Raw genomic sequence first — 23,286 nt, 5'->3', positions numbered from 1 at the left:
CCTGACGAAAGACAAGAGCAATGGAATGGATTGGAGGAGTATCCCCTTAAACCTTTGCCTGCTTTCTTAAACTCTTCTGTCTTGTCTCCTCCCCCCACCCCAACCTGCCCCGCCCCCCACAAGCAGGGTATGAATACCTAGTAAAACAGCAGTCAGAACCAAACAGCTGAGTTATGGGGCCTTGGCCTCTTGGTCATCGGTTCATCTGGATTGAGTTCTATGCATTAATCAAGTCCTTTGTCCTCTCTATTTTCATTCCTCAGTCAGCTGGCCCCATCCTTCTGTGTGTGTTTTGTTTATTGCTAATTTACTCTTATTTCTACTCCTAATTCAAGTTATAGTAATTTCTCTCAGCTCCTTTGGATTCATTTTTCCAATCTCCCTGGCCAACCCCTTGGTTCCAGGTAAAACTCTACTTCTCAGCTATCTTAACTCATACTCAATTGTTTCCTTGGATCCCACCACCAGCAGCCTTTTCTAGACCCATTTTGTCTGTCTGAATAAATTCCCCCCAGAGATGTGGTTTTCAGACTTATTTTTAGCTGCAGAAGAATCCTTTGTTGAATCGAAAACCCAATATATAAACCAGATAGAATGGAGCCATTTAGGGGAGGGGCTAGAGCCCTTCTCTTCCCCACTTTCCTCATGGTCCCTCTGGGCCCAGTTTGAAAACTATTGCTCTGCAGACCTCTCCCACTTTAAGCCATGCCCTGCCATTTGCTTCTCCTGAGTTAACTGTCTCCTTTCCTGAAGGCTTCCTTTGGCACGTTGGCCAGAGTGAAGCATTCTTTCTCTCTCCGCTTCCCACATGGTCTTTGAATGTCATATTTTTCCAAAACAGCAAAACATTTTAACTTCCTCATCTCTGCCTAGTTTGTCACCATGTGGAGCTGCCTCTCACCTGCTTGTATCCAGCCTGTTCATGGCTGCAGGGATGGAGGACATGCTGAAATGGTCTGGCCACCAGCTGCACATCACCTGGCCTCTCCATCTGTGAGCATCTTAAGTCTTCCATTTGTATAGATTGCAGCTCTCTAGTTACTGGACAGTCCACATATTTTTTCCCCAGAGAATTCTTTTTGATCACAACCACCTTGGAGGAGCTGAAATCCTACCACCGTAGGGCGACCTGTGCCTATTGGGGGGAGGGCGTGGGCTGGGGGCAGAGTCATGGGCAGGATCTTCTGACAAGTCACATGGAGTCCCTTGTAAAGTTGGTATCAACCCCTTTCCTTGGGCCCTCCAGGCCAGGTTTGGAGTGGGGTTTCCTCTGCATTGGGCAGCTCTGGGCCATGGGGGTTGCTTCAGAAGTCCCTGTAGACTCAGGGACTAGGCACCCATGGGTGTCTCTGTGGCCCATTTACTAAGGACACCCTGGACCTCCTGAAACACATGCAGCTTAAGATTCCAGGCCTCTCACTTGCATGGGTACCTTACAAGTCCTGTTCTTTTCTCATTCTAAATAAATAATTACTTCCATACCCAATCTTGTATTTATAATTGTGTATTCTTTTTCTCAAAGAAAGCCTTCCAAATTCTATAAGCTTCAGGCTCTACAAAACCTCCCAGGATGTGTTCCTGGGAGCCATGGTCTTGGGGCTCTCTCAGGGGACCCAGGGACTCATGTGCTACGGGAGGCTCTTCTGTTTTAAAAGGCAGAGAGTCCCATCTCCAGGGCTATCCAAGGCATTCCTAGTACTTTGTGTATGAGACATCCATGCCACATGCTCTGGTGGAAGGCAGGGAGGCCTAAGTTTTGACCTGCTTCCTGTCCCATCTGCAGCATGCAGTCTCCACTGTGGAACTTGAGGCAGGGACAGCCGGAAGCCCATGAGGCCAGGGAAGGGCTGCTTTCTGCTGGGTGTTCTCCCTGTGCCACACAGCTCCTGCATCCAGCCTCGGTGCAAACTCTGACCGGTCTCCTAGGAGAAATTGGAACATGGTTCCTTCTCTCTGGGACAGCTTTTCCATCAGGCCAGGACTCCTGGTCTAGGCCTCAACCTGGCAGTACTGCCACTTGACTATAATTCCTAAATCTGGCTTTTAAGAGTCATGTTTTGCAAAATGGGAGAGTTTGCCTGCCTGATTAGGACACCTTGGGACTTGTGAACTCAGTGCCTAGGACCCAGGAGGCTCCTTGGATGCTCTTGCTTTGGATCATTTCACAGACCTTGATAACAAGTCAGATGTGAAAGCCAGAGACGGCCAATGCTGCTTTAAAAATGTGTAGGGGCACTTCTAGATGCAGACAGTGAATGAAATCTTCCCTACAGGATTTCTCTTTCTCAATTCCTAACAAAATAAAATAAAGTAGATAAAAATCACAGGGGAAATTTACTATCAGCACCCATACAGTAACTTCAAATTTGGCATCCAAAGAAAAATACAGAAGATTTTGGAGTGGCAAGGAGTGGCACTGCACACCTCTGCTCTCTACCCTGTCCTCAAAGCTCAGAGATTGACAAAATCTTGAACATCCTCCCCAGTGCTCCAGAATCTGAAAAGAAACGGATATGAGTCATGCACTTATATTCTTCCTTTTCTGAATGAGCAGTATTACAAAGTGTGCTGGGGAGAAATGAGGGAAACTTAGAGCATGATCCATGGAGCTGACTCAGCCAGTGGAAATAAAGTCTCCAGAATAACACTCCAACTTGAGAAATTGATCCAAAGCCTGAGTTATCTTCCTTCCTTGGAAAAGGTGTATGGTGTCCCCCTCTCCATCCCCAATCAGGTGACATGAGCCTTGTGCTGGACATTAATCAGAACCTCAGGACAGGAGCATGCACAGCTATTCCAGCAAAGACTGCACCCTGCTTTGGCTGAGTGCTCCTCTTTCTCCTCCTCCCCTTCAGACTGCCAAAAAGTGTACAAGCTCTAAATCCCCAGCTTAGGTCAGAGGGAAAAACAGACTGGTCTCAAACCTGGGTAGATGGTCAGTAAGCACCTCTCTCCAGCCATCATGTTATAGCAGCATAAAGAAGTTCTGGACAGAGCCAGCAAACCAAGATGAAAAGAAATGGATGCAAACACACGGCAGCAAATTATAAATGATAAATAGAGGGAAAACAGTGGGCAAAAGACAAGGGCTCCTCCCCTCTCCCACAAAAGGTAATTTCTTACAACTGCTTCATACATATATAAAGCAACTTAATAAGAACATGAATTTATTAAATTGGAGGCTCAAAGATGGGATGATAAAACAAGAGAATTGATGGAAAGGAAACAAACTGAGGACAAAAACAACATCATTATAGAACAAATAAATAAATAAGAACTAACAAGAAAGAGAACTGACCCCACTGAAGCTCAAATTACTGAATTGGGGCAGCTAAACAAGGTAAAGAGATTTAAGAAATAGAATTAATAGAAATGGAATACAGACAAAGATGATCCAATATAAGGATTAATTGATATCCCTGAAGAAGAGAAACCAAAAATAGAGCTAAGAAAGATGTTTAATGCAGAAAAAGCAAAACTAAAACTGCAGGTTGAAAGACATTATGTTCCAGAAAAGCTTTGTTCAGAATGCTTATTACTAAGCTATGTTTTAGTTAAGTTATTGAACTGAAAAAAAAAAAAAAAAAAAGATGAAGAGTGACTTCTTTAGACATACAAGTATGAAAAAAGGCCACCCACAATGGGGAAAATTTAGGCTGGCCTCAGACTTCTTCCCAGAAGAAAAAGGAGCAAAACCTACTACATTCTATGGGAAAGAAGGTGAGACCCAAGTATATTTTATCCAGCCAAGATATGGTTCCAGTGTAAAAGCAACAGACAGACGTGCTTAAACATCCAAAACGCTTCTTGAGAAAACAGCTTAACAATGAAATTCAGCCCATTAGAGAAGAATTGAAATAAAGACCTCACAAAGGGAGAATCCTTGATAGAAGGACCAGAGATGAGCATCGAATTTATTAAGCCTAGAATGTATACCAAGAAACTAGAACAGAATATGATTATTTTCTTTTTCTTTTAACATTTATTTTATTTATTTTTGGCTGTGTTGGGTCTTCGTTGCTGCGCATGGGCCCTCTCTAGTTGTGGTGAGTGGGGGGCCACTCCCTGCTGCAGTGCGCGGATCTCTCATTGCGGTGGCTTCTCTTGTTGTGGAGCACGGGCTCTAGGCACGCGGGCTTCAGTAGTTGTGGCGCCGACTCTAGAACACAGGCTCTGTAGTTGTGGCACACGGGCTTAGTTGCTCCGCAGCACGTGGGATCCTCCCGGACCAGGGATTGAACCTGTGTCCCCTGAACTGGCAGACACATTCTCAACCACTGCGCCACCGGGGAAGCCCCTGATTATTTTCTTTTAATGTTTATTTATTTATTTGGCTGAGCTGAGTCTTAGTTGCGGTGTGCAGGACCTTCATTGCGGCATGCGGGACCTTTAGTTGAGGCATGCGGGATCTAGGTCCCTGACCAGGGATGGAACCCGGGCCCCCTGCATTGGGAGTGCGGAGTCTTAACTGCTGAACCACCAGGGAACTCCCCCAGAATATGATTATCATAAATTTGGACAATGTAACAGTAATAAGTAACAAAAGTGAGAAGGCAGGGTCAAGGCGGGTGGAAAGATGGAAGGAATCATGAGAGCTAATGCACACATACATACCCAAACATGCAATTAAAATGCATAATTTTAAAAAATTTACTCCAACTTCATGTTTTTCACAATTTTTGTTTACCCTCAGAGGTATCTTTTAGGAAGTAATATCTCTTGTGGTCAAGAAGCATTACTTGAAGTTCAACTATTCCTTCAGTTTCACTTCAACTTTTAAATTCAAGTAAAATTAAATTTAATACTTTTAATTAAAATGGCACCTGTATTATTGTCCAATTCTTACAAAATATCTCTATGATATTTTCTCCTGTCTATAAATATGCATAGAGAGCTTTCTGGAATGATGTAACGTAATGGTCATTTCTGTGGTTGATTCTGAAAGGTGTATATAGCTGATTATTTTCTTGCTTGTCATTTTTTAATATTTTAATTTTCTAGTAAATAAATTAAAAAATTAAAGCATTAGAAAAAAAATTTCCGGCATCTTACTGAACAGAATAAATTGTTCAAAAACAGACTATAGCAGAGATTGCTACTATCTCCCAATGTCTACTCTTCTAACATTTTATGGAATTTTTAGCTTTTCACATGATGGCCAAAATAAAGACCCCATTTCTCAGCTGTGGCCAATAGGATATAAGCAGACGTGCCATGTGGCAGTTTCTGGAACCATCTGAGAGTGTTTGCTCATTTTCTCTTTATTACCTTCATTCCCTCCTGCTGTCTGGAATGCTGATTTCACCACATGGGACCATGAGGTCAGGGCTTTTCAAAGCAAAGCAACATAGGAGGTGTGGACACAATGTCACATCACTGAGACTGCCTATCTGGATAATGTGCGAAAGAAAGAAGCTTCTATCTTGTTGAAGCAACTAAATCTTATCCTAACTGAGCCACAGGCCTACACACACACACACATAGAAATTTAGCCTCTGATACTATTTGCATTGTATATCAGTGTTGATGAAACAATTGGTTTGGCATGCACATAAACAAATCACTGATGGGCCTAAACGTGAAAAAAATTTTTCAACGTTTTATAAGAAGATACAAAGAGAATATCTTTATGAATCTGAGACAGGGAAGGATTTTTTTAAAGGAGATTTTATGGTGAAAACCATAAAGGAAATAACAGGTAAACTTTACAACATCAACATTTTGAACTTTTGCATGACAAAAGAAACTATAAACAAAAGTAGAAGACAAGCAACAGTGAGGCCTGTCAAGTTCAGTTTCGGTGTGATGCTAGGTGTGTATGTGGGGTGCGGGCAGGGGGGTGGTCAACTAAGTTTGAGGAAGGCTGCGTATTCCCTTTACCTCTCAGACAGTGACAATGCGTATTACCTTATCAAAAGCTCTGAGAACTTCTACAGAAACCTTTTCCTGTATGGAACTAAGTCTTCCATAATACAGTTATCTAACTATGGGACCACTGTGTGTGTGTGTAACAGCTATGAAGTCCTCCTAGGTGTATAAGGAACATTAGGAAATGCTGCCATGAGAAATAACACTTTGCCTCCTGTGAGAAATTATTGTTGTATGCACCTTTGTGTCCCCACAGGTAACTCTCCCTACTTCAGTAATTCTGACCAGCAGCAGCATTGGAGAAGATGGGGGCAGAGAGGAGGAGAAGAGGAAGAAGAAGGAGAGGGAGAGGGAGAAGAAGAGAAGAAGGGGGGAGGAGAAGAAGGAGGAGCAGAAGAGGAAGAGGAAGAAGAGGAGGAGGAAGGAGAAGAAGAGGAACAGGAAGGAGATGGAGATGGAGAAGAGGAAGAAAGAAAAAGAAATTTGGGGTTTCAGGAATAGATGTAAATTTTCCTAGTAGAGTGAACATATCCAAAGAGAAGGAAGTCCGCTGTAATCTGGGCTTTTCCTTCTCACAGCCAGCAGCTGGGGCTGCTAGAAGTAGATCATTTTGAAATATGTCCAACTAGGGGGGAAAAGACCATTTTAAAGATAATTTAGGGCAGATCCCAGAGAGTTGTGATGCAGAAAATGGTAGTTGGGACAGATTCCTTGCCAGTTACGGGAAAGAAAAAGGAAACAGCAGATCTGGTCTAGGACAATCAACTCAACATTGATTGACCACACACATACACTCTCTCTCCCTCTCTCTGGGTTCTGACATTGGGGCCTTTGTAGTCTAGAGAGGGAGATTTTATTAAGCATTTTATTTCAAGTATAGTTTAAAGCCTTTTGCTTATTTTATTGTGTTTAATCCTGTGGCAGAGGTACTATAATTATTCTCAATTTTAGGATGAGGAAAGGGAGGCACAGGTAAGTAAATTGCCTAAGGTTAAAAAGCTAGCAAGGGATGGAGGCAGGGTTCTAACCCAGGTGGTCTGCAGTAGGCTCAGCTCCATTAACCACAGCTTTGCCCATTTCTTGTAGATAACCACAGTACAACGTGTGAAACACCACGATAGGGAGGAACAAAGTGAACACACTGAGTCAGAAAGGACCAGTGGGATGTCAGTTCACCTTAGTGAGTGTTTGCCCTGGAGAGAAGGGAGGGGAAAGCTACTTCAGGGTGAAAAGCCAGGTGTGCCAAGTCCAGATATGGTCTATGGGCACCTTCAGCCAGGACAATTCCCTGAGTCAGAGGGATAGGCTGGGTTGTTTCAGAGAGAAAGGCAGAGGGAAGGGAAAGAAAAAGAGGGTTTCAGAGGATTTGGGGCTGGATTTGATATAGTCAGTGAAAAGGACTAGAGCCCCCTGAGGCCTTTGGCTTGGGCAGAGGTATTCGTTTTCTAAGTTTTGTGCACGTTTTGAGTAGTGAGATTAGCAGAGAGAATGTGCATGCTTTGGGAGCCGTAGTCTTCTATGCACAGTGCCCAGACTCCATTAAGACATCGCCCCAAACCCTTGGGGGCAGGCAGGGTGACGGTCACTTGCAATCTGATGTCTTGACTGTCGAGCTCGGCTTTTATTGCACGAATCCCGAGCCTGAACTTCGCATCCTGAGCATTTGTTGCGCAAGAATCCGAAGGCTGGTCCCTGGCCCGGGAAGGTCGCCCGGCCGGACGCGCGGGTCCCGCCCTGGGTGCCGCCCTGGCTCGGACCAGAGCATCAGGTGGGGCCCGGGGTACGGTCACCCGAGGCTGAGGCGGCCTCTCCTGGACCTGACGGGCCGCATGCAGTCCGTCGACACTCTGGCGGGTGGTCCCAGTGCATTTACAGGCTCCGACCGGGTGGAGGCGGCTTGGTGGGGGAGGCCCCTAGGGCGCACGCAGCACTCCAATCTCCTCCGCACGGAGCGGACTTCCTAGCGCGCGGGAGCGGGACACTCCCTCCTGAGCTCGGCTCCAGCCTCCCAGGGACACGCGGCAGGCCGGCAGGCACCGGCCCCGGCCCCCCGGGCACTGCCCTCCCGGTCCCCCAACTCGGGGACTACAAGTCCCAGCAGTCCCCGCAGCCGGCACCTCCCGCCTCGCAGCGGAGACCCCCGGTCATCCCAGCGGAGGGGCTCGGGCTGCGCTCGTGGCCGGGCCGGACGGAGAGGCCGGGCCCGCGGGCGGGGGCGGGGGCGGCTCCGCGGCTTCTCCCGCCGCCGCCGCCGCCGCCGCCGCCGCCGCCGCCGCCGCCAAGGGGAGTTTCCAGGAAGTGGCCATATTGGATCCATTCAGCCGCAGCCGCCCGGGCGGAGCGCGTCCCGCAGCCGGCTTGTCCCCTTCGCGGCCCGGGTGCTCGCCCCGGCTCGCCCGCCCGGTGCGGAGCTCGCCATGGCGGCCACTGACCTGGAACGCTTCTCGGTGAGGGCCCTGCTGGGCCGCGGCGCGCGCGGGAGGCGCTGGACGCGGGGAGGGGGCCGCCCTGCAGCTGGCTGGGGTCGCGAGCCGGACTGTCAGCGCCGCGCGGCCGGGCCTTGACGCCGGGCGGGACGGGGGACACCGGAGCGGGCTCTTCGCAGCGCTAGTCCCGGGTCCCAGGGCGTCGGGCGGGGGCGCCTTGCCGGGAGGCTGGCGGGGTCGCCCCCCTTGGGCGAAGAAGAGCAGACCTTTCGCGGAAAGGAGCAGATAAACACCCGCCTGGTCCTGGCCAGGTCTGAGGACAGACTGGGGCCCCGGGGGCCAGAGGGGAGGATCCAGGATACTCCGGACCCACTTCTCCCTAGTGTTTCTGCACGGCTGGGGAGATTCCTAGCCGCGCAGGTGCTGTTGGATGGGTACAGCCGGTGAGGATGAAGCCCTAGGGATCCTAGGAGTCCCTCAAATGAGCCCAGGGCAGTTGCAGACCTGGGTCCTGAAGACCACGGCCTTCTTCTTCCCGCTCCACTCCCCACCACCCCCACCCAAGCTCCCGGATCCTGGGTGCGATTCCAGGCAGGTCTGGCCTCAGTGGTCGGGTCTGAAGCAGCCATTCCCCAGGAACTGGAGGGATTCCAGATTCAGCCCAGTGGATGTTTGGGCCCCAATCCAGGTATGCCTTCTGCAGGGCTAACGTCTCTGGTGGTCCCTGTAGAGGTCTCTCTGGGCCTGAGCCAGCCAATAGCCAACTTCCCAAAGGCTTTCATAATTCACCCGGGGGAGAGGGGCCTTTTGGGGATTGTGTCTGCATGTCCCCTGATGTCTAAGGCTGGATTTGGGTGTGTCTGGGAGGTTGGGCTGTGACAGTGAAGGAAGCTGTGTCCTCCTGCCGGCATGTGAGGCCCTGATCAGTGGTAAGGGGGAGGGAGGGCCCAGGGATGTTGGGGGTAGGGGGGAAATGCTAAATATGTGACTGATAAGGAATTGGTTCTGGGGCTAAATAAGGGATTCTGGACTTATGTAATTAATGCTATAAATATTGTCATCTGAACTTATACATGTAAATTTTCTCTTTAATCTAAAAATGTTGGTCTACTTTGGAAATATGCGTAATTAAAGCAGGAACTCTTGGTTTCATAATTTTTAGACTTGGGTGTTTTATTCCCATTGGAGAGGGGCCTGCGAGTCAGTTCAGTAAGTTTAAATATAGGAGGAGCAGATTCAGAGGTTGGGCAAATCAGAGATTCACCCTACCCCTGCACTGTAAATGGGAATTTATGTACCCCAGGAGGGCTGTGCATGAATCCCAACAGACCTGCTGGTTAGCTGGAGGCCGAGAGAGCTGTGTGTGTTTGTACATCTCTGCCTGCGTGCCTGTGTGCATTTTCTGTGCCCAGCTGACCAGAAAGTTATGTCTGGGTCTTGTCTGTCTGTGGCCAGAGGTTACTCTAACAGTTGGTCTTGCAGGTGGGAGCAGTATGTAGAGTAACTAGAATCAGACTGCCTGATGTGAATCCTAGATTACTGCTTGTTGGCCTTGTGACCCTGGGCAAGTTGTTTAACCCCTCAATGTTCTCATCTGTATAATGGAATAAAAATACTACCTCCCTCATAGGGTTATTGGAAGGATTTAATGAGTATCCAGGCGAGGTGCTTAGAGCAGTGTCTGGCACATGGTAAAGACACAATAAATAATACATGTTACTTAGTGCCCATGTGGATGTGAAGACTGGCCCTGTGTGTAAGAAGGCAGCAGAGAATGAGCTTGCTCCATTACACGGTACCCTCCCTAGGGGCTCCCATCACTACACTCGTCCAGAGATTATCCTCAGAGGCTGAGCTGAGAGGCCTAGCTGCAGTGCCAGGCATTGGGCTGGAAAGGCTCTTCCCCTCAGATTCCTGTGTTTGCTCTTAAACCATATCTGCAAGGATTTCAGGTATTATCGCCATTGTGGGCTGAGGCACAGAGAGAGGATTGACTCAAATAAGGATGTACAGCCTGAGCTCAGGGGCCTTGGTTACTGTGCCAGGTTAAGCTGGATGGATGGACACCTTCCACACCCTTCACACTCTGAGCTGTCAGCCTATTGGGAGGACATGGACACGGTTGAATTTGGGTGGAGACCTTGGGTTGGGTTTGGCCTGAATTTAGGAGTTTGGACTCCATTCTCCTCTCCTGCCTCGTCATCCTGGGAAAATCATTTCTTCCTTTATCTTGCTATAAAGTGGCAATAACCATACTGATATTCTTCAAAGAGTTTGTGGAAGATAATTGCAGTCTATGGCATGTTTGGAGATATGTTTATGTGTCTCACTTGCTGCAGGGTTGAACTGGGTGATGAGGAGTGGCGATGAGGCTATAATCTGGTTGAGCTGTGGTAGGTTGACACTGCCCCTCAGGCTAGCTTGGTGGTCAGACCAGCCCAGGAGGGCCTGGGAACTGTCCCAACCTGGAGCTTAGATGAGCATATGGAATGGTACTTTGAGGTCAGTGTGTGCTGGGTTCCTGTTCTCCATGTAGCATGATATAAAGACTGCAGGCTCAGCAACCTTTACATTTCGGCTGGGCCTCGCTCAATCCTAGATCAGCCATGGGGTTACGGTCGAAATCTCCTAGGATGTGCATGTCTGGGACAGCCCTCTGGGGAGTCTGTTGCCTCTTGCCCTCCTTGGGCAGCCAGACTCCTGTCCATTCTTGCTCTGCCCCTCCTCCTTAATTGGTCCCAGACTCTGGGCCTTACTCTTTGTCTGCCCCAGGGACCATCTCCTGTGTTTTTCCTGTCAGAATCTCATGGGACAGGGTTCAAACTCTATAGCGAGGGAGGATTGAGGGCCCAGGGAAAGTGGAGATCTGAGGGGGAGAGGGAAGAAGCATGCAGCATGGCAGCCTCGTGCCTGGCACTCCTCCCAGCCCATCACTCCCCCCACCCCCGTCTCCGCTTTATCCCCAGCACCATCTGTCACTTCCGTTGTCACCCCTGTAATCTTGACACTTGCCCAAGAAGCAGGCTATCCAGAGAGTGCCTACTCTGTCCCTGAGGCAAGAGCTGGTGGGAAGGAATGTGGGAGGCATCCCAGTGGGCCTGTCACAGAGTGGTGTCTCCCTGTCCTGTAAAAATGACCAGTAACCTCCTTGTTGAGCTGTTCTGAAGGAGAAGTAGGAGCTGAGCAAGGTACATCTGTGCAGCTCTCAGTGCCTGGTGGTGTGGAGGGGTCATAAGCGAGCGCCAACCTGCAAAGCTGCAGCTCCACCCCCTCCCCTTGGGAGGTGGGTCTGCCCTGCCCTGCCCCCCTCATGGGCATCATACCATTGCTATGGGTGCTCACTTTAGAAAGGTCTGCCTGGGATCTGGACTGGAATGGGTCAGAGCAGGGAGACTGATGGGGAGGCATTGGTGATCCAGGGGAGCACATGAAAAGGGACTGACCAGAGTAGGAACAGAGAAGGTGGCAAGAAGGAGACTGACCACAATGCCAACGATGCAGGAGAACTGATGGAGGCTTGGAGCACAGGGCCAGATATTTGTCAAAAGCTTTGGATGGCAGGGAGGGCACTGGATGCTGTGTCCATCATCTTGTTGATGCCAGCAGCCCACGGTTGGGTGAGATGCAGACTCTGGTCATTGGCAGGTTTGGGCCTGAGACCCAACCTCAGCCCCCAGTACCCCTTGAGATGACAGAGAGGGTGGAGCTCTCTGAGTTTTGAACCCTAAGATGCTCTAGGTGGAGGTACATATTTGGGGCAGTAACTAGCACGAACGTTTCTGTGGCTCCGGTCCAGCTACCAGAAGGAAGCCACTGCAGGATGACAGAGCAAAGGGCCTGAGGACTGGCTGGTCTCTATGTGTCCCCTGCAGCCTCTCCAGTCTTCCTGCCTCTGTGCTGCTAGGTTGGGTCTCAGAATCCCCAGTCATGGCCCCCAAGGCACAAGCTTTGCCAGACAACTAGATATGGAGCTATGCAGGCAGGAGGGAGACACATCTGCCAGGGGAAAGGATGCCTCCCAAGGTCAACATGCCCTCGTGATAGAGGTGTTCTTTGCTAGAGCCATCTGCATCCTCAGGGCTCACGTGAGGAACCATGGCTGGGAAGAGGTGGTGGAGGACAGGGCAAGGGGCATCTAGGCTGTAACAGCAGTTGCCCTGGGTGGTATTGGGGCAAATTAGATATTCTCCTCCTCAGAACACATGGCTTCTAGATAGTTCTTGACCCTTATCTTGGAAGCCACGTCAGAGGGACAGACCAGGGGAGGAAGGAATAAGAGCCTATTTCAGATCATAGGTGCTGGCCACTCTCTGAGGGGCCTCCTGGGCTTGGGCCACCTGAGGGCCGGGGTTCAGGAGGGGCTGTGGGCCATGGACCTAAGTCCACTCACCAGACCTGGCTGTGGGGCCTGGGTACGAGTCTGACACTCTGCCTGGTGCTGGGGTGCATGGTGCAAGCAACAGAGAAGTACAGTAGTGCTGCCCCGAGCCTCTGCTGGCCCATGTTGGTGCCCATGTATTTCTCTGCCCCTTCCCAGTACCGGCATCCATTCTGGGGTAGGAGGGGGCCGTGGTCACCTTTGCTGCCCACATTCTTCTTTCCAAAGGTGGGGTCTCATTCACTGTGGAAAATAGATTGCCTCCATCCTGCAGTGTCCAGACAGCTGTGGCTTTCCCTGCTGTGGGGAAGTAGGGGGCTGCTGCTGGAGCCCCTGAGCCAAGTAGGAAAGTATGAACACCTGGGGTTCCAGTACCTTCTGTGGCCCAGAGTGCCTTCCCTATCTGCTCTGTGGTGGGATGGCCCGTTCCCTCCCACGGGAGGGATGACATGACATCCCTGTGTCCTAGGCCTGGGGCGAGGTGGGTGGGCCCAGAGACCAGTAACTGTGCTCTCGGCTTCTTGGAAACCTGATTTTGACATGAGAAGTGTGAGATAAATCATCCCAAATTACTGAGTGGCAGTCCTGCTGTCTGTGTGCAGAAAGAGGCAGGAAAGTGCCTCTTAGTGAGACAGGGAAGCAGAGAAACTGGAGTATTGAGGTCAGGGCATGGGGTGGCCTCAGTCTCCTGGGGGTACTTTTGCTCCCAAAGTCCCTTCGCTTCCCAGGATGGGGGAGAGGATGACTGGCCTTGAGAGAGTGACTGGTGGTCTCCTCCTGGGGCCCAACTGCCATCTTGCCATTATTACCTCATCTGCCACCGCGCTGGCACCATGAAGGCTGATCCTGGCTTGCGTCTTCTCCCCAGGTTTGTTGCCACCTTAGGAGAGAGACACTTTGGTTCTCAGGTGCCCTCTTGATTGGGGACAGGTATATTCTGCCTCTGTTCTTCCCTCCTGGCCCAGGGTAGCAGCATTCCCACCCCCACCCTCCCATGTACATCCCTGTAGTTATTTCCCGTAACCTTTGACCTGGGCTTAGAGGCTTGCTGTGGAATCCTGGGACCAGAGCCTAAGCCTTTCCTGGGAAAATTCCTAGGATTCCTCTCAGACTCAAGGACAGTTGTGCTATGACCATGGGTTCTGGCCAGGGGCCTCTGCTCTGGCTATTTAAGGCCCAGGCTGCTGAGAGTAGCTAGAGCCAGGGGTAGGGTGGTTTGTGCCAGGAACACAGGCGGAGAAGGCTCCCAGTGGCGCAATGACTCCTGGGTCCACTGCACAAGGACTTCATAGGGCCCCCCAGAGCTGGAGCTCTCCTGGGGAAAAGGCTTCCTGTCTGCCTGCTGGGTGCTCAGGACAGTGGGTACTAGGCATGGGAGCCTGGGGGGAGAAAAGCATCTGAAGTCCAAGGCACTTGGAGAGGACTCTGTGGAAGACCTGGGGTAGGGGCTGCTCTTTGCCTGGGATTCAGGAGCCACGTACACTAATGGTGGGGTGCCACCTCTACTCCCACCCCAACAGCCAACCTCGTTTGGGAGGTTTGATCTCGGGGGCTTTTTTCACCCATAGCTTCCTTGGCTCTATTGGTTCAGACGTTCAGCAGATTTCCACTTTCTTTTGGATAAAATCCTGTTTTTGTGGGCAAGTGCGAGACATGGTTTCCCCCCAAATCCCACCTCTCTTCTTGGTAAAAGGGGCAGCTCCTTTTGTCTGGTGTTTGGGGCTGCTCCAGAAGGCTCAGACAGCATTTCCTGGTCAGGAAAAGGATGTCCTATTTATCCACTGGGCTGCATAACAAAATGCCATTCTCTACTTTGTTCTGGACGACTGGGCATGGAGGAACGCAGTCAGCCTGAGCAGTTATTATTTTGGTTGTTGTCTTTGATGTGCCAAAGAAATGATGACATGAAGCCCAGAGCCTGGCTTAGGAGCCAAAGGCTTGTGAGTGATTAGAGAGGGGCCCTGTGGAGTTTCCCATTGTGTGTGTAGAGCTCAGAGCTGCCAACTCTCTATCCTGGAGATTTGAGGACACTTTGAGCCTCCTGAGCTGGCACCCCTGGGAGCTGGGTATGTGGAAAGGGCCAGAAGCAGCTGGGTCTGCCTCTCACCAGGGTCCGAGTTAAGTTGTCCAGCCTGAAGGCTCCTCCCGCAGAGCAGTCTCCTGTGGGGCTCCACGCCCAAGAGTGCAGACTGGGTGTTTTGTCCTTCCAGGTCACCATTCTGCCAGACCCGGGGTTGCAGACTGTCAGGCCATGGGTCAGGTCCAACCCCCAGAGACATTGAGTTGGACCCTCATGGTATCCTCCGTTGGTAGTTGTTGTCAACCTTTGAAAACTAGTGGGTTTCGCAAAAAAAATCTGGATTTCTAGATTCTCTTTAAAAAATTGGAAGATTTAGTAATGCTAGGTCTGCATTCCCGCAGTTGGCTGGAGTCACAAAACCATAGCCATCATGGACCGAGCACAGCCTCTGCAGTTCCCCACTCTTCCTGCCTCTCCCTGAGGGACCCCACACTCAGCCAAGTCACCGGGTCTTTCATCCAATAGGCGGCAAAGTGATGTGGCTGGAAGTGTGGGTTTTACAGTCACACCATCTCCATTTAGATCCTGGCTTCACCCTCCTGAGCAGTGTCATCTTGGGAAGATTACTTAGTCTCTTGGTGCCTCCATTGTCTATTTCTGTGCAGTGGGGATGATATACACAGCCTACCTCATAGGGCTGATGTGTGGACTAAATGAGATTAAATTAGAGTCACATCTGGTAAGCCCTTGATAACTGTTAGGTGTGGTGGTTATTATTGTTGTTACTATCCTGCTGCCCTTCATCCATTTACGTTGCCTGCCTGGCCGTCACAGCCGTTTGAGTTTAGACTGAATTAGACTGAGCCCCTGAGGTTAAGGATCTGGTGTCTTCATCTTTTCATTAGCGGCTGTCCCAATGCCTGGCACACAGTGGATGTGCCCAGCAAGCCTGTGTTGAGTGGCTGAATGAATGAGCTGGGAGCATAGTAAGAGTAGGGGGTGCAGTGCAGCTGAGTGGTTTGGGGCATGGGCTTGGCTGCTCTCAAATCCCTACTCTACCCTGATTAATTCTTTAGCTTCTGTGCACCTCAGTTTCCTTACCTGTAAAATGGGCATAATGTCTCTGCCACACAGCGTGGGAAAGGGCTGCGTAGGAGACTGTGTAAATCACTTGGTTTAGTCTGCACAGGTGGACCTTGGTGAGGTGTTGGTGTCATCATTTGACATCCATTCCTTCCTGTGGTTGTAACACCACTTTTTCCTTCCCTGTCCTTACTCTCCTTGCTCTCTCCCTGTTCCTCTGCATTCAGAGTTTCACTTTGGGGACTGTAGCAGTCAAGATGCTTTCAGTTGCAGGTAATAGATAGCCCCATTCAGCTAGCTTAAACAGTAAAGGGGAGATGTGGCCGGGGTAAAGGGAAAAGCTCAGAGGTAGGGCAGACACTGGCTCTCTCTCCTCTGTGATTTTCTTGGCTCAGCCATCCTCTGTGAGTGGGCTTCAGTCTTAGGCTGGCTCCCCTAATGGTTACAAGATGGTCATAAAGGCTCAATCTGGGTCGCTTGCCTGTGCCTGCACCAATCGTGCGATGATGCTGATTGGCTCAGGACTATTAGGACCCAGCCCTGGAACTGGAGCTGAGGTCTTACCTGACAAACTGCAAGTAACCAATGAGAGACCTGAAGTTCCTTTCTGAGTTGTGGTAGCTGAGATATGCCAGTGGTGCTTTGTAGGCTGCTGGCTCCTCCTAGGCTGAGACCCAACACAGGTCAACGGAGACACCTGGGCGGGCACCTTGGAGGGAGTGTCTCACCTTGGATCACATGTTGTTGATGCCAAATATAGGATTGGGGAGGTTGGCATTAGTAACAGTCACACCTCAATAGAGCTGGGAGGTCAGGTCAGTCTCCTGAGACCAGGGAACAACACTCTGTCCCCGTGAGGACCAGCGGCCATTCTTCTGTGTGTGGATGTGTGTGCGTGCACGCGTGCTCTGGAGATTGACACTCCTGTGGCCCCCGAGGCTCCTGAGCAGGATTGATTGCCCCAGGTCTGTGGCCCTTGGAGTGACAGAGTGTAGCCTGGGCAAGAACTTGGGGACGAAGACCTCCCTGTATGTACACACTTCTCCAGAGAGAGCCCAGCTGTGTGAGTGAAGGCAGGCAGGGCTCGCTGAGCGCGGGTGGGTGGGCTTGTGTGAGACCCCTGAGCGCTGCTCTTAGCCTTTGGAGCCTGGGACTGTAAGAGAGTTGGGGAAAATCAGGAATAGGATGGCCTCTGATTCTGTGTAAGGACTCTGAAGCCGAGTGTGTGTGTGCGCGTGCGTGGCTTCCAGACAGCTGACTGGGTGGGTTTTGGCGGCAGACTACAGGATGTTGGATTGCATCCTGATTGTGTCACCCTTGGAAGAAGAGGATGAATAAACACATAGCCTTCTCTGCAGGCACAGCACGCCTTAAATTTTGGAGATTTTCATTCTCGCCTGAAAAAAAAGCCCTAGACTGACTGTTCTGTCCTCCATTTGATCCTCAAGCTGCCACGAGCAGGTGGAACAGAGACCGAATAATGAAGCTCTGTGTAAGGTGGGCAGATACCCCTGATGCTGTGGCAGTGAAGACAGTGTTCAGCAATTTATAAGTGGTAGTGTTGTCTAGCACATTGGACATAGTGGTGGGAGGGTGGGAAGTGGGAAAGCTGACCTCCCCCAGCCTGCAGCCCACTTCAAGGGGCTCATGGAACAGTTGGAGAATCACGATGCATAGAAAAAGGACAACTAATAGTGCAAGGAAATGGGGTCACAGCCAAGTGAGGGGTCTGGAATGTGAGTACTTAGGGGCCAGGTCAAAGCAGGGGCCAGGGAAAGGTAGAGTGAGCTCTGGAGCCTGGGGAAGGTGTCAAGTTTGAAAAGTATATCCAGAGATAACCAACTGGGCAGGAAGCAAGCCTGTGAAAAAGGCCTCAGATGGTAAGGGGCCTGGAATGCCATGCTAGGGGGTTTGAACCAGACCCAGCACTTCCTATGCTCCATTTACTGGTTTTGATGTGGCTACCAGTGAGAGGAAGCTGCCTTGGGGCCTCTTTGTTGTTATGTTTGCAGCCCTGGGGGGGCCTGGGCTTGACTGGGAAGGTTGTGACTCAGTCCCCTGGGGATGGGGGCAGGGAGAAAGGGTGGGCTATAAGAGCAGAGGCTCTGTTGAAAGAGGGTCATTGGAGGGAACCGCTTAGGGGTAACTGACTTGTTCAAGGGGATAGTACCGCTGCCCGGAGGGGCCACGTGGGGTCTAGGCTGCCCACACACACACTTGGGAGTCTTTGATGCAGGGATGCCGTGACTGAGCTGGGGGAGGGGCCTGGGGGAAGGGGCAGGTAGGCATAATTAATGAAGAAGAGAGGGTTGGGTTTGAGTGCCAAGGGGCTCTGGTTGGGAGGAAAGAATGGTCAGAGGGTTCAGGCTGAGGCAACAGGCTGCGGCTGCAGAGAGGTCAGGGGGAGCGCAGATGCTCGGGAGATCCCTGTGCTGGAGGGCAGGGAGCCAGGGCCCTACTCTCTGGTCCTCAGCCCCCTCTGCTCACTGTGCCTGTACCCACACAAGGGCTGCCACTGTCCTAATCAGTGCTTCTGGGACTGTCTTCAGTTGGGCCTGTTTCCTCCCCTCTGGAGCTGTGCGCTGGATGGCAGGATGAGACTCAGACCCACTGTCCTGTCCTGTCCTGTCCTGTCCTTGCTCTGTCTAGCTGGCAGTCAGGGCAGAGGGGCTTGGGAACAGAGGAGGCATGCTTCTGCCCTACACGGAGCTGTCTGGGGCCTGCCCTTGCGAGGACCCAAACCTGGGAAGGATGAGCCTGGGAACCTTCCGTCAGAGGACAGCATTCCACCCCCATTCCCAGGGAAGCAAAGAATCCACACAAATTGGACCCTGACCTTGACCCTCTGCTTTGGGTCCCGGTGGGTTCTTTTTATAGTGCTGTGGGCCAGCTCACTGGCCCCTGCCCGCTCAGGACCTGCTGCCCGCCTCTCTGGGCAGGCCTCCACATTCTCATCCAGAATCCTCTGTCTAAGCAACTAGGACTGGGGTGGGGCTGGGAGGATGGCAGGAGCCAGAGCCTGGGAGTCCCTACAGAGTACCACTGAGGCCTCAGAGTCACAATGCCCCAGAGACCGGTCCTGAGACCCAGCGGCGGGTCCGAGTGAGCGCCGGCCCCTTCAGCAGGGCCCACGTGTGCATTCCATGCTTGGGTGTGTGAGGAGCAAGGGGTGCCCGTGGAAGACTGTGAGCCCAGCCTGATGGGAGAGGCCCCCCCCGATAGTGCGAGTGTGAGGGGGTCAGGCCAGGCCTGCCTCTGCTTGAGTCCTGCTTCAGTAGGAAGGGGCCGCAGGAACATACACACCCTCTAATCTTGGCCTTTTGAAATCTTTGTTTAAGATCCAGGGACCATCTGGGGCTTCCTCCTTGGCAGGAGGGCAGGTGAACCCTCAGGTAGCAGCCACAGGTCTTGGGGCCACCTGCCAGGAGACACCTCAGGCCCTCAGGTAGACATTCCTCGCCAGCCCAGGAGGAGCAAAGCCACAGGTGAAAGGGCCTTTTCCCAGATAGAGTCATGGGTCCTGAGGCCCTGGGGCTCCCTCTGTGGAAACTTGGCCTGGAATTGGAGCTCTGATGCACTCACGATGCATCCTGAGATGTGCTGAGAATTGAGACAAGGTTGGCGGTGGTTGGGGGGGGGGGGCGATGACTCAGGTTTAGCCTCCCCGCTACTTGGCCCCTCTTGCCTAGTGGGCTCACTGCCTCTCTCCTCTCTCTTGGCAGAATGCAGAGCCAGAGCCCCGGAGCCTCTCCCTGGGTGGCCATGTGGGTTTCGACAGCCTCCCCGACCAGCTGGTCAGCAAGTCGGTCACTCAGGGCTTCAGCTTCAACATCCTCTGTGTGGGTGAGTGTCATGCCTGGCCAGGGGGCAGCCTCAGACAGAGGACGGACGCGGGTCTTCTGGGAGATGGGGCGCTGCTGCCCTGACCACCTGTTGAGCTGCAAGGGGACCTCCCAGGCAGAGTGACACTTTGAGGGGTCAGGACGAGGCTTTGGTGGGTGTCTCTGCCAGGGTCAAAGATAGAGGTGGAGCCAGGGCCTGATTCAGGGTTGCCATGAAGAGTAAACTTGGAAAGAGTAAAAAGCTTGGAAGTGCTTTGAGTGTTTATCACAGTGGTTGGGATCCATTTGTTTGTTTGTTTATTTAAAAAACAGTCATTGTTGTTCCTACTATGTGTCAAGGACACTATGGTAAACCAGACTGTCCCTGCATTACAGTGTTATGTAGTAAGAGCTCCAGTACACATCTAAACAAATACAGCCCCCAACAGGGAGGCTCTGGAAGATTCCATGAGCCTCAGGGCCTGGGGCTCCCAGAGGGGACAAAAAGCTCTGCCAGACCCTCTACAAGTGCCCAAGCCCTGGCATCTGCCAGGCTGTGGGTGCCCCTTGGAAAGCAGCCTTTCCTGAACCTCCCCCCTCCCATTAAAGCTTCATGAAGTTGGGGCCACCCGCAGCAGGTGGGCTGAGCCACTGGTGGCTTCAGACCCTGACCCTGCTGGCCCCATGACCTTCCTGGGCCCAGGAGGGATGGCGTGCAGAGCAGGTGACCAGGTCCCGTTGGGGCCAGCAGAGGCCATTGTCTAGTGGTATCTCACAGCTGCCTGGCTTTGTCTCTTCCCCACGCTCTGAGGAAACACCTACACACCCCACGTAGCCACGTCTTATGTCCAAGTCAGCCTTTTGGGTCTTCCTTCCACGTATTATTTCTGAGGCCACTGAGAAGGGATGGTTCATGGGGTTGGGGACAGTGGGGATGGAATGGGAGACCTGCCCCCCTCTCTTGTACGGAGGCCGAGGGTGCCTGAACCCCACCTGGCTTACCCAACAGCCAGGGACAGCCCCAGTTCCAGCCTTTGACATCCCCTCCGCCCACTCCTTGCCCCCCAGGGGAGACCGGCATTGGCAAGTCCACACTGATGAACACGCTCTTCAACACGACCTTTGAGACCGAGGAAGCCAGTCACCATGAGGAGTGTGTGCGCCTGCGGCCTCAGACCTACGACCTCCAGGAGAGCAACGTGCAGCTCAAGCTGACCATCGTGGATGCCGTGGGCTTCGGGGATCAGATCAATAAGGATGAGAGGCAAGCGGCCGGAAGGGCTGCCCGCCTGGTCTCTTCCCCGTCCCTCTACGTTGGCCGTGGTTCTAACTCTCTGTCCGAGTGCTCTGCACTCCCCGCTGCCCCAGACAAGTAACCAAGCCCGCACTCCATGGGGGCCAGGGGAGGGCCGTTAGGAGAATATCTAAGGTCCTGAGGACCCCTTGGGGGACCAGGAGAAGGGGTCAGCCACCTGTACCCAGACAGGGATCCCCAGGTAGAAGCTGTTCGTCCCCACAGAGAGGAGGCTGGTGGGCAGCCTGGCTGGGCTCCAGGCCTTGCACCGCGGCTCTGCTGCCTGCCTTCCAGTGACGGAGCCGTCTGTAGTTACAGGCCCATAGTCGACTACATCGACGCGCAGTTTGAAAACTACCTGCAGGAGGAGCTGAAGATCCGCCGTTCGCTCTTCGACTACCATGACACGAGGATCCACGTCTGCCTCTACTTCATCACGCCCACGGGGCACTCCCTCAAGTCCCTGGATCTGGTGACCATGAAGAAACTAGACAGCAAGGTCTGGCCCCCCTCCAGCTGATTCCGTGGGCTCCCCATCTTCCACAGAGGCGGGGTGTGGTTGGGGGCTTGCAGACAGCCCCCTGGGCTTGGTCCTCTCTGTATCTTCTCTTGCATCTGTCCCTACGGCTCCAGCCAGCCCCCATTGCTCTGGGCTCTTTCTCCAGATCTCTGTCCCCTGCGTCTGGCCCTGAGCCCATTCCCTCCAGCTGAGTTGATTCTTATTCTCAGCCTGCTAGCTCCTGGCATCCTCCCCATCCCCCTAGAGTTACCTCCCCACCTCGCCCCTGTCCCTCTGCCCCTCTGACCCCACCTCCCCAGAGCACCCCAATTCTCTGCTCGTTTTCTCTCTCTCAATTCCTAGTTCCTCTGCTGCCTTCACTTCCCCTGTCCTTCCTGCCGTGGCTTTCCCTTGGGGTCCTCCTGAGCACAGTAGAGACAGGAGAGTTAAGCCCCAGAATTAGAGTAGGAATGAGGAGTGGGTATTAAAAGGGCAGCTTCATGGGAATGACAGGAATGGCATGGGGTCCTGGAGGGTGTGCAGCCCCAGAGTCACCTGTCAGCTCTCACGTGACTGCTCCCCCCTCTCAGGAGTTAATTTTCACTGTGAACAATGGGATGACCTTGGCCTGGGAGATTTTGAGGTCTTCCTGTGGCTACTGCTAATGGGTCATCTAACCTGCTTTGGGGGGCGCTCAGCCCCCTACTGCTGGTCCTGTCAGGCCCCACGCCGGTTAAGACCTTTAGAGCACTCCGGGTCAAAGCTGGGTATGCCCAAGGGACTAATTTGGGGCTGGATGGAGGTTTGGGGCAGCCAGGGCTGTAAGAAACACTGCAGCCAATTGTTACAACCCATCAGAACGGCCCCAGCTGGCTGGGTTCAGGCCAGGACACCCCTTAGGAGCAGCTCCATCTCTCTGGCTTCCTGCCCGTCTGCCCAGGGGTGTGGCCTGAGCAGGGCTCTCCACAGTCAAGGAGCAACTCACCTGCTGACCCCTCTCCTCGATCCTGGCAGGTGAACATTATTCCCATCATCGCCAAAGCGGACACCATTTCCAAGAGTGAGCTCCACAAGTTCAAGATCAAGATCATGGGTGAGCTGGTCAGCAATGGGGTCCAGATCTACCAGTTTCCCACGGATGATGAAGCTGTTGCAGAGATTAATGCGGTCATGAATGTGAGTGTTGGGCAAAGGGCCTTGGGGCTCTGGGGCCAGAGGGCTTGGAGCCGGCCCCAGGCCACTCTCTTTTCCCTGGGTTTCAACCTTAGCTCTCCAGGAAAGATGGGTGGGCATCTGGGAGCTGGCCAGTCCTGCATCCTCTGGACAGGGGATGGGAAGAATTGGGTATTGGGTTGGTAACAGGGCTTCCCCAGGTTTAAGTTTCCCAAGGTACGAACTCAGGGCTGGGATCTGAAACCTGCAGGAGCAAGCAGGCAGGATGCCAGGGCTTGGGAACTTGGAAGAGAGCCAGGCCCACAGGTCATTTGAGGGAGCTTCTAGTGGCCCCTGGGCTGAAAGAACACCCTAGAACAAGAGGAAAGGGGTTGCGGGTTCAGCCCACTCCCTTGTGTGGAGGTTCCAGGATACTTCTCCAAAGGAAAGCCGGCAAGTGAGCATCTGGCCAGGCCTTGTTCAGGTCTGGGCAACCCCTCCCTGGGGCCCAGGGGCAGTGAGGGTGGGTCTGTCCATTAGCCTGTGTCAGCTCAGTGCTCATGCACACTTGGGCCCCTTTCCAGGCACACCTGCCCTTTGCCGTGGTGGGCAGCACCGAGGAGGTGAAGGTGGGGAACAAGCTGGTGCGAGCGCGGCAGTACCCTTGGGGCGTGGTGCAGGGTGAGTGTGGTGGTGAGAGCACAGCCCCGGCTGGGGACACGGACTCAGTCCCCTCTCCTGTGTC

At 52.5% G+C, this 23,286-nt stretch overlaps 1 protein-coding gene across 6 annotated transcripts in view; it reads left to right on the top strand.

The window, feature by feature from the left end:
* The first annotated feature begins 7,988 nt into the window (after positions 1-7,988).
* The window catches only part of SEPTIN8 (septin 8), a 26,469-nt gene continuing 11,171 nt past the window's right edge, over positions 7,989-23,286 (top strand). The window contains exons 1-7 of one of the 6 annotated variants that reach the window (XM_057540035.1): positions 7,989-8,315; positions 8,860-8,982; positions 19,498-19,618; positions 20,665-20,860; positions 21,203-21,389; positions 22,404-22,565; positions 23,126-23,222. In XM_057540035.1, coding sequence (XP_057396018.1) covers positions 8,286-8,315; positions 8,860-8,982; positions 19,498-19,618; positions 20,665-20,860; positions 21,203-21,389; positions 22,404-22,565; positions 23,126-23,222 — 916 coding nt within the window. In that variant the 5' untranslated portion in view covers positions 7,989-8,285. The remainder of the gene's footprint in view (positions 8,316-8,859; positions 8,983-19,497; positions 19,619-20,664; positions 20,861-21,202; positions 21,390-22,403; positions 22,566-23,125; positions 23,223-23,286) is intronic. The other 5 variants (XM_057540031.1, XM_057540030.1, XM_057540033.1 and 2 more) reach the window with 5 other exon arrangements.

Source organism: Balaenoptera acutorostrata, chromosome 2, assembly GCF_949987535.1.
Source record: "Balaenoptera acutorostrata chromosome 2, mBalAcu1.1, whole genome shotgun sequence".
Classification (NCBI taxonomy): Eukaryota; Metazoa; Chordata; class Mammalia; order Artiodactyla; family Balaenopteridae; genus Balaenoptera; species Balaenoptera acutorostrata.
The sequence above is the reverse complement of the archived record's forward strand: the minus strand, read 5'-3'. Positions and strand labels throughout refer to the sequence as shown.